This window comes from Thamnophis elegans, chromosome 4 (genome assembly GCF_009769535.1).
Source record: "Thamnophis elegans isolate rThaEle1 chromosome 4, rThaEle1.pri, whole genome shotgun sequence".
In the NCBI taxonomy this organism is placed as follows: domain Eukaryota; kingdom Metazoa; phylum Chordata; class Lepidosauria; order Squamata; family Colubridae; genus Thamnophis; species Thamnophis elegans.
Genome location: NC_045544.1, coordinates 120,894,445 through 120,908,631, shown reverse-complemented (window position 1 = coordinate 120,908,631; position 14,187 = coordinate 120,894,445). Strand labels below are relative to the sequence as shown.

Here is a 14,187-nt window from a genome sequence, read left to right as displayed (position 1 = left end):
ACCTTTCTAAATAAAAATGTAATGAGTTAGGATGTTGTGCAAAGCCTTTTACACCCACTCACACACCCAGCCAAATGATCTAGTTAAAAATGAATTTGGAGCATGTGTGAGCCAAGCCACTGTAATATCCATCAAGAATGTTGTACTTCACCTGGATTCAAATCTTTACAGAGCATGCTGGGTTTTTTTCTCCGATTGATTATTTTGAAACTCGATAGGTTTACATACTACATTAAACTTAGTTTGCTCAACTGTTTGCTGAATAAATTATCATTGTGTGGGCTTATACAATGTGTAAACTTAGTCATTTACTTTTTCTGCCTTACTTGATTTGTATTCTAAAAGAACAATACAAAGAATCATATTGAGAGCCAGTTTGGTGTGGTGGTTCAGGTGCTGGCCTGGAAAACAGGAGACTGAGAGTGCTAGTTCCATCTCAGGCATTTAAAGTCAGCTGGGTGATTTTGGGCCAGTCACTCTCTCTCAGCCTACTCTGTCATAGAGTTGTTGTTGTGGGGAAAATAAGAATATTATGTTCTCCACCTTGAGTTTTTTATAAAAATAATTAAGATGGGATATTGAATGAATGAATGAATAACGTGTGTGTGTGATTCTAAACTTCTTCAAAGAGATAAAAATGAGGAGTTATTTTGGGTTAAAAAATGTATATCTACTTAAAAAAGAGCGCTTACTGAAATTCATGCATATCTCTGCCATCACGCTGTTCCTATACTTATATGGGTGATTTACTATATGAACATATGCAGAAATTTAGCATCAAATTATTATTTTGCTATTGAAGTACAGCAAAGACACATAAATATTGCAACTTACTTTCACAAAACTGTTCACAGCCATGATGGCCATATCTGGCTGACTTTTGGCATAGTTCATCAAGTAGAGATACACCAGCTTCTTTAGCTCCAAGTTATCTGTCTGCATGCAATTCACCACATCAGGGAAAAGGGAACTGGACAAGAAGGACAGCCAGGTTAAAGCAGTAATTTCGAGATTGATGGCAGTGGCTAATATTAACTAGAGAGATTCAAATTTAAGACCCCATTTCGTTAAAGAACTCCTGGTGACTTTGGATCTAAGACTCTCTCAGCCCAACCTAATGCATAGTATAACTGTAGAGCAGTGTTCCTCAACCTCAGCAATTTATAATGTGGAGTTCACCTCCCAGAATTCTCTGGGGAATTCTGGGAATTGAAGTCCAATTAGTTTGAAGTTTCTGAGGTTGAGAAAATACTGCTATACAGATAAAATAAGGGGAAACCTATAGTGCCTTAATCTCACCAAGAAAACTCATCATCATCTGACACCAACTCTCTAAGTTTTCAGATAGTCATGTTTCATTTGCAGAGCACATACTGTATCACAAGCCTTAGAATCTAAGACAAACATCTGGGGGGGGGGGGCATGACTGATCTTTGTAGATGGCCCATGGCATGCCATTTAAACACTGGGAAAAGCAAACATGGAGACATTTCCTAGGCATTTGATGGTTTTCCCCTTCTGTCTCATTAAAACTTATACTTGGGTGAAGAAGTGGGAAAAATGGCACAGGAAAGCCATTAGAGAGATGTTACCTGACATCCTTCCCCACTGTCATGGCAGCAATGACTTTTTTCACTGCTTCCTTTCTCTTCTCCTTTTTTTCATTGTTGAGTTCAGCTTTCAGTTCGAAAATTTCCCCTGCAGACAAACATATGAGGACCACAGTCAAAAGAGTTCAGCAAGAGCAAACTAATTCAACCCCTCCAACTACGAATTCTGCTTTTAGCAGTGGACAACAGAGGCATCCAGGAAATCCTTGCCCTTAGAATCAGGAACTCTGTCTAAGGCGGTCCTCAGAATCTGTCAAGATCCAAAAATTTAATTATTATGACAGATACAGGCAGTTCTCATTCAGCAACCACAATTTGGATGGACCGCTTGGTTGTTGTCGCTAAACGAAAACATCAAGATTTTTACACTTTTCCTTCAGCTTAGCTTTGCTTTACAGACTTGCAAGGATTGTAAAGGGAAGGAATAGCAATAGCCCTTAGACTTATATACCGCTTCACAGTGCTTTGCAGCCCTCTCTCTTTAAGCGGTTTACAGAGTCAGCATAGCGGGTCCTCATTCACCCACCTTGGAAGGATGGAAGGCTGAGTCAACCTTGAGTCTGCTGCGATCCGATCTGCCAAATTGCAGGCAGCCGGCAGTCAGCAGAAGTAGCCTGCAATACTGCATTCTAAGCACTGCATCATCGCAGTTCTAGTCATAAAGGTTTTTTTTCTCACAAAGTTTTATAGTCATAGTTACTTTTTCACCACCGTTGAATTGTGAAGTCACTAAATGGATCGGCCACTAAACAAGGGCTACCTCTATAGCAGATGCATTGCTTTTAAAGTGAAGGTTAGGTTACCTTGACCATTGGCTACAAGAATGACCTTCACACGTTAATTGCACAGTGTAGCAATAGTAATAGCAGTTAGACTTATATACCGCTTCATAGGGCTTTCAGCCCTCTCTAAGCGGTTTACAGAGTCAGCATATTGCCCCCAACAACAATCCGGGTCCTCATTTTACCCACCTCAGAAGGATGGAAGGCTGAGTCAACCCTGAGCCGGTGAGATTTGAACAGCCGAACTGCTGAACTGCAGTCAGCTGAAGTAGCCTGCAGTGCTGCATTTAACCACTGCACCACCTCGGCTCTCAGCGTGAAGGAAGGAACCCTTTCTCTTCAGCCTTATGCAGTAGTTAACTGCTGTTAAAAGAATGAATTCCTCTTTGCCAGGAACGGAGGCTCAGGAAGCCCAGGGCTCAGTTTCTTTCAGAAGCTGTTTGGTGCAATCATTCCAGTTCCTCTTTGGGTAAATGGCTCTGCAATTAGGCACATTCACCAGACTGTCATTTTGTGAACATACAGGTCCACCCCACGGCAGCAATATTTTTGTGAGAGTTCTCACTAAATGCTTTCAGAAGTGAAGTATATAGAACAGTGAAAAAGACTATGCTCCAAAATGCCACAACTTGAAATAGTTGAGCAGCAGTTTAAAGGTTTAAAGACATGAAGGATTTTTAAGTGTCACTGCTTTGGCAACCTGGAGACAGTATTTTTAGTTTTGCATGAAAGTATTTGCTTCTGTTTTTTAAAAAAAATCTTTGCCACTGCATGCTATCAGAGCTCTGTGGGAGCTATGCAGGCTTCTGATACCGTTTGGGAGCAAAGATATGCCAACATTCAAAATATCTGAAAGGAGAGCAAATACTTTTTCATGGAACAGGCTGTTCCAGGAGTGGTTCGGAAGCCATCTGTGGTGTTTTTAGCTGTCTGAAATAATCTGATTTAGGAACACAGCATTTAATTTTTGATTAATTTCACACATCCCTGCTACAAGGTGGTAAGTAGCTAAGGTGCTACTTACCACCCATAAAGCCCTCCATGGTAGTGGATCTGAGTACTTGAGACCGCCTCCTGCCAATTACCTCCCTACGACCTATTAGATCACACAGATTAGGCCTCCTCCGAGTTCCATCCGCCAGTCAGTGTCGACTGGCAACTATGCGGAAGAGAGCCTTTTCAGTAGTAGCTCCGACCCTCTGGAACGATCTCCACGTGGAGATTCGTACCCTCACCACCGTCTAGACCTTCCGCACAGCCCTCAAGACCTGGCTATCCCGTCTGGCCTGGGGATAAAGATTCTAATCCGCCCCCACCTGAATGATGAATGAATGTTGGGTTCTATTTTTACTTATGTACTGTCTCATGTCTTATCTTGTATCCCCCTCCCCATAAATTGTAAGCCGCCCTGAGTCCCCTCAGGGAAAAGGGCGGCCTATAAATAATAAACAAATACAAATACAAAATACAAACTTGTATTCACTTTGAACCAGAGAGAGGGAGAGAACACGATTGTCGAAGGAGCCTCTGACACATTGGTAACCTACACGAGTATCTTGTGTTATCCTGCATCTCCAAAACCCAAGAGACCAGCTGATTTCAGTGTAAACAAACACACAAACTGGATTGAAGCATGCAGTTTATCAATCTCTGTGACGTAAGGTCTGTGGATTTCAATTTCTGAATTCTGGGAGCTGAAATCCATGTATCTTATACTCACTGAAGTTGAGAAACCCTGGAAGAGGGGATGATTGCTGATACTTTACTGCAATAGGCATTGTCAAATCATTCTAGCATTTATAAATTACTAGATGATAACCCAGTGTTGTCCGGGTATTTATTTATAGGAGGAAAATGTCCGGACCAAACTTAATTTTTAATGTTGGATTTTCCTCCTTACCAGAGAGAGCACCCTTGTGAAGTACTGTGAAGCCATTACTATGGCAACTTCACTGCGCTGTACAGTAGAAGCCATTTTACAGCACAACAGGCTGTATCTTAACAGAACACACACCCCAAGGGGTGTTAAGGGTGTCTTACCCCCACAGTATTTTTCTCCAGACATCTATGTACCAAGTTTGGTTGAAATTGCTCCAGGCGTTCCAGAGTTATGCTGGAACACACACACACACACACACACACACACACACAAACACAAACACACACACAAACACACAGAGCTGTTTTTATATATATAGCTGATACTGAAGAGAGGGGAAATTAAACTCCCTTTTAAGCAAAAGGGCAGATTTAGGAAAGGCCCTGTGAATCAGGAGAGCAGAGGAGGGTGGGGGAAAGGGAGGAATCATCAGCTTGTTTAATGACTGCGTGACTCCTGGGAGTTGGCAGCTATGAAGATCAATAGCCTAGCTGGAAGCCCGGAATCTCCATTACCTAAGAGGGGGGAAGAAAGAGAAGTGGCAATGCAAGAATAGGCAGGCTCTGCAAATCTCTGATATTCAGGGATGATCAGAACAGCAGGTGCAAAAATGCTCTTATCCAATCTCACCACCTCAGCAGGAGATCTACTAGCTGAGGCACAAGACCTAATCCCAACCTCAGCAATCAAGTGGTAAGTCAAAAAGCCCCTTAGAGGTAAAACACAGCCTACCTTATTCATTGCCTGAAGAGCTCCACATGCAGGGGGCATGAAAATCCCCCCTTTTTTTGGTAACAAGAAAATTCAGCAGAGCTTTTCCCCATTACTTTGAAATTGAAAAACAGAAGTTCAGACTTTTTTTTTAAAGAAAAACTCACCCAGCCTGCAAAAAATAAAAAGTGGAAAAAGAAAAATCCCAACCCAACCACACGAGATAAGATAAAACCGATTTTGTGTCTCCAGTCCAACTTATGGATGGGGTTTGGTTCTATGGTTTCACGGTTCTGGGATTTTATTGTTGTTGTGAGCTGCCCAATGTTATGTTTTAAGATGGGCAGCCATATACTGTAAATCTTATAAGTTCCTTGGTTCTGAAATATGCAAAATGTGGTTTGACATACTTTAAGAGTCCAATTGTGGCCTAGCTTCACAATCAGGAGGCTGTGAGTTCGATCCTAGGTAGTGGCAGATCTCTCTCTCTCTCTGGGCATCATGAGAAAACATCTGCTGCGAACTCTGCAATAGCGACAGGAAAGGCATCCAGCCAGTAAATACTCAGCTCCATTCAGTTGCCCCGACTCCACCCAGATGCAAGGGTTTAAGGGGGTCATTAAAATATTTTTAAAAATTGCTATGATTTGTAGATTACATGTCATCATGTTCTTATTTATTCCAAAACATTTGGTTCAATAAAGAATAATTTGATTGTGTTACTGCAGCCACATCAAAGAATCTGGCTGGAAGAGCAATATTGAGACCTATGTAGTATTGTTTCTTCTTGTTACAATGTATGTCAGGTTAATTTTCTTGCCACTGTTCTTTATGTATTGAAGTTAGCAGCTCAAAAACTATGAGTGTGGGAAAAAGTTGAAATTATGGAAATATATTTTCATTACTGTATTTTTTGGAGTATAAGACGCACCTTCCCCCCCCCCCCAAAAGGGCGAAAATCTGGTTGCGCCTTATACACTGAATACATCATTTTTCACCTACTGAAACCTCGCCCCCTTTGCAAAAATGGATGTGCAGAGGGTTTGGGAGGCTTGCAAAGTGCTCCTGGGGGCTGGGGAGGACAAAAACAAGCAAAAAACGGGCCATTTTTGCTCGTTTTTGCCCACCCCCACCACAGGAGCACTACAAGACTCCCAAACCTTCTACATGCCCCCCTTTTTTTTGCAAAAAAAACCAGCCCACTTTTGCAAAAAACAGCCTATTTTTGCTCTTTTTTGCCCCCCACCCCAAAGCCCCCAGGAGCACTCTACAAGCTTTCCAAAGTTCTGTATGCCCCCCCACTTTTTGTGCAAAAAACAAGGTGTTTAGAGGGTTTGAGAGGCCTGCAGAGTGCAAAAACGTTTTTTAAAAAAATTTACCTCTTCAAAACCATGATGCATCTTATACTCCGGTGCATCTTATAGTCCGAAAAATACAGTATATTTCCACTGATTAAAAACCAACTACCCTTCTTTTTTTAAAACAATCCTCAGAGCTAAGCTCAATTTGGTTGTCTTGCCTAGATTGCTGGATGAACCAAGCCATCCCAGCTCATAAATAAAGCCATTTTTAGAAATGGCTTAGCAACATACGGGAACCAACCCAGTTTTTTTATCCATTTGATCTACAGCAGAGATGAAGAATCAGACCTCTGACATCTATGATTTCATTTCCTAATGTTTTTATTTTAATTCTCTTATCAGCTTGCCCTCTCATGTAACCCAGCAAGAGGTATTGGGAGGCAGACTGTGTCCATTGTTAGAGAGTTAACATCCAACATCGCATCACAGATTAAATCTCACCTTTTTTATTGGTGGTGAAGTATTTGGAGTCTGTCATGATTTCGGTTTCCTATTGTACCTAGAGAGGGAAAAGCACACAATTAAAGAAATCTGCACCTCTTTTCATGGCAAATGCATTTGTGACTGCTTTAATACAGTCGTTTCGTTATCTGCTTCAAACTGTAAATCTATTAGTTCCACAGAATAGTAAATAGTATTCAAGATATTCTTAAAAACCCAATATTTTAATAACCTTTGGTATGACAATCATTCCAAAGAAAATTAATAGGTCAAATAATGTTAATAATCAACTGTAGTTTTTTTTTACTGTGAGGCTTCAGGCTGAGTTAAACTAATAGCCCTTTCTAATATCTGATGATCCTAAGTTGCAAATTGACAAATGATCATTATTATGGTAATAAAAGGTCTTCAATGAGTGTCCTGATACATTTTATCTATAATATTTAAAGGTAAAGTTTCCCCCCAAACATGCGTGTTATTCGTTCCTGATCTAGGGGGCGGTGCTCATCTCCGTTTCAAAGCCGAAGAGCCAGCGCTGTCTGATGTCATATCTATGGTCATGTGACCGGCATGACTAAACGACAAAGGCGCAAGGAACGCTGTTATCTTCCCACCAAAGGTGGTTCCTATTTTTTTACTTGCATTTTTACATGCTTTCAAACTGCTAGGTTGGCAGAAGCTGGGACAAGTAATGGGAACTCACTCTATTACGTGGCACTAGGGAGTCGAACTGCCAAACTGACGACCTTTCTGATCGACAAGCTCAGGGTCTTAGCCACTCAGCCACCACATTCCTTTTATCTAGAATATTAAGTAATCATTAATATTGAAGAGTATGTACCAGGAAAAACAATGCAGAAAGGGGAAAGTGACCCTTTAAAGATATGAAGCAGTTTTTATGCACAGAATTATATATAGAAATACATTTCACTTCTTTAAATATAGAAGGTGGTAAAGTCAACCATTGACCTGTGTCTCAAGTTATTGAGGATTGTTCCTAGGAAGCCTCTCTATGCATCAATTCTGAAGTGCACCTCAATCCTCTGAGCCACTCCAGGAGATGGAAGTGCAAGAAGAGATGCCTAGAACACCATCACAGGAAGATAAAGAGTGACTTAGGCAGGGAAGGCTTGGAACATTTCCAGGGCCATAGCAAAGGGTAGTCATCCTGTCTGGTGGATACAAATTTCGTGGATTTGCACTTTTTCTGAGCAGTCTTGTGATGCACCCACATCATTGCATTTTGAAGCAGCTGTAGCTCCTGGATGATCTTCAAGAGTAGCCCAGTATCCAATTGTGAGGTGACTAAAAGCATGGGTGGCACCTGAGTGGTCAAGGAAAAGGTGCAACTGTGGCACACAAGGTGAATCTTGTGGCTAGTCACAAAATTAAGGCCCTCTCAGTTATAAGTGCCACTTATTCTAGGTGCAGTACAGTAGTTGCAAGTCTAGGAAGACCCAGGTTATTTATCAGTCTTGAATGGGAAAGTGCAACCTATCAAAAAAATTTCCCATTCCAAGAGAGTAGCTCCTTCAACGGGAGTAGGGAATACAAATGTAGGATATAGCACCTTCGTCCTGTGTGTTATTGTTCTGACCTAGGCTTCCTGATACAGTAAAAAGGACACACACTTAGTTCCAAAAACCCTCTTTTTATTTCAAAGGCTGTGAATTATGTTCATTCACAGCCCGTAATGTTTCCCAAATAGTTGTAGAGTCCTACAGTAGGCTGCCAAAGTCCTTCGCACCTTTATCTTTCTTGAAATGCTGCCAAAGACTTAATTGGTAATTAGCTTGGCAAGGCCACATGGAGCAAAGAGTCAAAACAAAGAGCTTCAGAAGGTAAACTGACCAGCATGAACCAAGTTGCTTCCTGCAAAAGCTCACGTGCCTTTGGTCCTCCTTTATGTCCTATGGGAGGGGCCAATCACCTCCAAGTCTTACTCCTAAGTCATCCCTTCTGTCTTAACTGTTCTTGCCTTCTGGCAGCTCTGCGCATGCGTGCACTGGGAACAGGGGGAGCCTGTTCCTCTGCCTCACTGATGTCCGGCTCTGGAGGCTCCGGAGGCAACACTTAACTCCCAGATGGCCCTGGACTCCTCTCTGCCTCCGATGCAGAGCCCTTATCCAAGCTTTCCCCAGACTCCAGGACTGCCCCATGTTCCTCCCCAACCTCCTCACTCTCCGAATCTGCAGCCAGCTCCGCAAGCCGCCGGCAGACCACAATAGTTATTGCTGCTTTATGAGCTGCACTGGTTACCAGCCAGCTTCTAGTCATCAATAAAGCCCTTCATGGAATAGGAACTGGTTATTTAAGGGACTGCCTTTCTCCAATTTCTGCCAGCCTGGTGTGATCGAACCAAGTAGATAAACTCCTCGACCCTTCAATTAAACATTGTCATCTTATGAGATGGGGGAAGCGTACCATCTCTGTTCCATCCCTGCTCTCTGGAAGAAGCACTCCCAGAAATACGTATGGCTACCACACTTTAAATGTTCAGGGTGTCTCTTAAGATCTGGCTGTGTCAGGATGTTTGTGGAAGCAATAACCCTGTCAATTTATTTCCCTGGATTTTCTTTGTGTAATTTTATCTGGGCATCCTATTCCTGTTAAATTATGTATTCCTTGAAATGTGGTTAAGCATCTCTTTGGAGTCAGGAAGCTTTGAAATCCAATCAATAAACAAGGACAATCATAAAAAGAAATTTCCTCCAAAGCTAAAGTCCACCTATCTAGTAATTCCAGAAGCCAGGAAGGAATAAATGAACACATAGAAGATGCTTCTTTCGGCTAAGCAGCACTCGTGACTGAAGGCTGTTTCATCACAGCAGTTACTGCCTCTCCCCCCCCTCCCTCCCCACTGCCAGCCACTCCACAACCTCAGAGGAAGAAAGACACAAACTATATTGTTTTCCAATCTGAGAATCGTCTCTCCCTAACAACTTTAAGAGTCTAATCAGAGGAGGTGCTTCACTGGTGCCAGCAAGAGCCAGCATTTCCAAGCAATGTGTCTTTCTTTGCATAGGAAACTGGTAGATCAGCCCACCCTCATATTGTGGCAGGGAATTAACCCCTGCTTAATGACAGGGTAGAAACATATTTGTACCTGTTTGGTGGAGGGGAGCACATACTAAACTATATCAGATTAAAGGAAGGGGAAAAATCTATCCCATTGAGTTCAAAGAAATTAAATTGGATACTGGCTTAGAGGGAATCTAAAGCATCTCTACTGCTAACCATGGTGCTGGGAGCCAAAATGATTTTGTCTTCATCTCTGGAATTTGTCACTGGAACCTAGGAATTAAACGTTTGTTTATGCATTTAGGATATGAATCAATGTACAAATGCAAGAAGTCTTCAGGTGCAAGAAACAAAAATATTCAGTTAAGACTGCAAAATGATTCCCAGGTCTTTAACTGAACTGTTTTTTTTTTCTTAAAACACACATGCGGCCTCCCTGAGCAAGCAATGATTCCTAATATCAATACCTCATTTCTAGATAAGATAATGAGCAATAAGGTCTGTGCAAAGAACCGAATGCCTCTACCAAGCTTTTAGTACACTCTTCCCTTCTGTGCAATCTGATTGTGTACAGAGTACTGTAACTTGTGATTAACTATTTTTTTTTTGGGGGGGGGGGATCCTCAATATTCAGGATTGGAATTCTACAAGAAATGATAAAGTAACCAGATAGGTTAGTTTGTATTAACTTGGTTCACATAACACTAAACTGGAATCTGATTAGCCACATTTTTTTCCCCACCGTGTTTGTAGTAGGGAAAAAATGGGGCTAATCAGATTCCAATTTAGTGTGTTGTATGAACTAAGATTAACACAAGGCTCCTCTTGGCCTGTTTAGATCAGAAACATTTCCATAAGAACTGCACCAATCTTATTCCCACTACTTCAAATATTCCAGGGCATGCTGATAGCCCAGATACTGCATGGGGCTGAAATCTGGGGATGGGATGAGGAGGTTATTTTTCAATTGGAAGTAGTCTAATACATCTCCATAAGGAAGATCTTGGGGCTCCCCAAGGCACCTCCATAGCTATTTTAAGAATGGATGTGGGGTTATTCTCCATTGCCGTCAGAATACATCTTGCATTGCTGGGGCATTATGTGCCGAAAATCTTCAAGAATCTTTCTTGCCAAACTTTGCTTTCTCCATTACACAACTGAGAATCAATGGGCTGCATGTTTATCATCAGTCCTAATCGAGCTCTTGGAAAATAGAAAATATTAGGCTATTTGATGTTTGGTGTAGTTATTAAGGTGCTGGCCTAGAAACCAGGAGACTGTGTGAGTTCTAGTCCCACCTTAACCTCTTAGGTGACTTTTGGGCCAGTAGGTCTCTTTCAGCCCAGCCTACCTCACTGGGTTGTTTTGTGGGGAAAAGAGGAGGAGGCAGGAGTATTATGCATATATGTATGCCACCTTTATTTACTTATAAAGTGACCTTTAGTTATGCCACGTTTAGCTATTTACAAAGCAATAAAAGCAGGATAAAAATCTAATAAGTAAATATCCTACTACAGCACAGATTTTAATCACTATAGCAAACATAGAAGCCTCTCTTAGTACAGGTGTGTCAAACTCACGTCACCGTGGTGGTGTCATGTGACACATCAGGACTTTTCCCCCTTTCGTTAAACCAGGTGTGGGCAACGTGTGACACATCCAGCCAGCAGGCCAGGAGTTTCACAGCCCTGGCCTAATACCTGGTTAATATTACCTACATCTCAATCAGAACATTTTTAATATCCATTTGCAGACTATGCCGTCAGATATCTTGAGCGGAGATTTTGTAAACACTTTGTTGAGCAGCGTTTCTGTCCCCAAGGTGTCAGTCAAGTGAAGGGCATTATTTCACTTTGTCTTCCACTGCCCCATTTACAATCAGATTTTGAATGCATTATAAATAGTAAGTGAATTCAAGGGCTTGGACTCATGGCTAAATCATTATGTTGCAGATATGTTTCTAACTTTGCTCAAGTTCTTAATGGGTGGTATCTCCCTTTGACCTCTTTGTAGCTAACATTCTTTATTTCATTTTGTTATACGGTATTTCATGCCATGTTACAATGCTATGATCCATAGTTACAACAAGAAATCTTATTCATTTTACTTGATTCCCAACCATGAATTAGGAAATTCTGCCAGACATCTATTTGAGATCCTGGCTTGGTACCATTGGTATCATTTTTCAACGCCTGCCCCCCAACTAACCTACCTAGCTCTATCAAATACTTTAATAAAACATCACCACTTTACATAGCCGCAGTGGGGTGAAGGTGTTGGCCTAGGAGCAGGGTTCTAGTCCATTCTCAGCACCTTGGGGATAGTCACTCTCTCTCAGCCCAATCCACTGTACATGAAAGGCTTCTTATTATGCAGAAAAACAGGAGGAGTGGGCACTATATATCTGCCTATAAGTAATATATAAATAGCAGCCCTATAAATCTAATAAATACAAAATGTTCATTTTGTTCTTTAAATAATTTACTTTGTAAATGGTGACTGACCGTACCCACCGCTACTACACTGGCCCATTGTGAAGACAACTCTTAATTTCTTTCCCACAGAACTTGAGATCCCATCTCAAGGACAGCATATTCCTTTCCCAGCTACTCTCCTCTATGTTTTCTAACATGCAGATGTCCTCCTTCCTCCCCAATCAAAGCAGAGAAATATCTTGCAAGTGTGATTTTGTTTGCACACACTCACCTCACAATCCTTCCCTGTTCCTGAAATCCCTTCCTAGTCCTCCACCTGACCCCAAATTCCCTTAAAAGATATCTACCGAAGGAACTCCAGCTTCTCTCTCTGCACCCCTCCCTACTTGTTATTAATCTCTAAGTCAGGGGTCACCAATCTTTCAGACCTCAGGGACCACTAAATTCATAATTTTAAATTATAAAAAATGCAAATATTTTTTCTGCGGACCACCAGAATTTTCTTGCGGACCACCAGTGGTCCATAGACCACCAATTGGTGACCGCTGCTCTAACCAGTCCAAAAGTTTCTCCTCCAGCATTCTTTCTTATTTTTTTTATCATTTCCCCCAAAGCTTCCATTGCAGATTGTAAATTCCTCGATGGCAGGGGATTTGAGATTTTTGCTTTTAAAATAGGAACTGTTAAGGTCTGCAGATTCAGCGAGGGGCCGCTATGACCATATCCCCAAAATAGATAATTATTCCCCTCCCCATCACCTTTCTACTTCCCTCCCCAAGCAATGATGTCACATTTCTCTTCCCAAGAACAGCACTTGAAAAGCTTCTTCTCTGATAATATTGTACTACTAACCAGAGCATACAAAACATTTGCTAGACCAATTCTCCAATACAGTTCATCTATCTGGAACCTGCACTGCATATCAGACATTAATACAATTGAGAGAGTCCAGAGATATTTCACAAAAAAAGTCCTCCATTCCTCTGCTTGCAACAGAATACCTTATGCCACCAGACTTGAAATTTTGGGCTTGCACAACTTAGAACTACGCCACCTTCTATCTGACCTAAGCGTAGTACATAAAATTATCTACTACAATGTCCTACCTATCAATGACTACTTCAGCTTCAACCCCAACAATACATCCAAAGTCGACTGCAGAAAATGGGACTTCTGCAACACAGTGGTCAACGCCTGGAATCTGACTCTGTCTTTTCTTCCCCTAACCCCCAAAACTTTAACCTTAGACTCTCTACTGTTGACCTCACCCCATTCCTAAGAGGGCTGTAAGGGGCGTGCATAAGCATGCCTACCGTCCCTGTCTTAATGTTTCCTTTTATTCGTAACCATTTCCTGTATTCAAAACATGTTTATATTTTTATCTGTTATCTTATATAGGCTTGACAAAATAAATAAATAAATAAACCAACAAGCTGCACCCGGGAAAGGAGCCATTCTACCTGGAGAGAAATCATGGTGTTCACCTTTCCAACACCCACCCAATAAGGTACCCCTCCCCATCAGAATGCCAGGGGGGAAAACCCGACCCCCGCCCTTCTATGAAGCCCATGCCCTACCCAAGGGAGGAGCCATTCATCCTCCACCCCACCCCCAGCAATTCCTCAATGGGCGGAACCACACAGCCTGCCCCCCAACTAACCTACCACGAAGAGGGGAGTCCTCGAAAAGACTTGATACTGAAGAAAAGACGGCCACGGAGGAGGAGGAAGAGGATGGAGCAGTAACGGACAGAAGGAATCGTAAAACCGCCTCGCTTGGGAGGGGACCGGAAACCGGGCTGTCTGGGAAGACCAACCAACAACATGCACCACGCCTTCCTTCCTACACTGTCCGCAGCCCCAGAGCTTCAGCGGCCTAGATGGGCACAGCCACTTCCTTCCGGTAAAAACACGCCTCATCCCTTGTAACAGAGGAACGTCGCTGCGT

At 42.1% G+C, this 14,187-nt stretch overlaps 1 protein-coding gene across 3 annotated transcripts in view; it reads right to left on the bottom strand.

Annotated features, from left to right (window-relative positions):
* AP2B1 (adaptor related protein complex 2 subunit beta 1) overlaps positions 1 to 14,101 on the bottom strand; it is an 87,805-nt gene extending 73,704 nt beyond the window's left edge. For 2 of the 3 annotated variants that reach the window (XM_032215833.1, XM_032215835.1), the window contains exons 1-4: positions 13,905 to 14,101; positions 6,785 to 6,842; positions 1,593 to 1,698; positions 835 to 970 (exon numbers count right to left, since the gene is read on the bottom strand). In XM_032215833.1, coding sequence (XP_032071724.1) covers positions 835 to 970; positions 1,593 to 1,698; positions 6,785 to 6,821 — 279 coding nt within the window. In that variant the 5' untranslated portion in view covers positions 6,822 to 6,842; positions 13,905 to 14,101. Of the gene's footprint in view, positions 1 to 834; positions 971 to 1,592; positions 1,699 to 6,784; positions 6,843 to 13,900 lie in introns of all 3 variants that reach the window. The other variant, XM_032215834.1, reaches the window with a different exon arrangement.
* Positions 14,102 to 14,187: the final 86 nt, after the last annotated feature.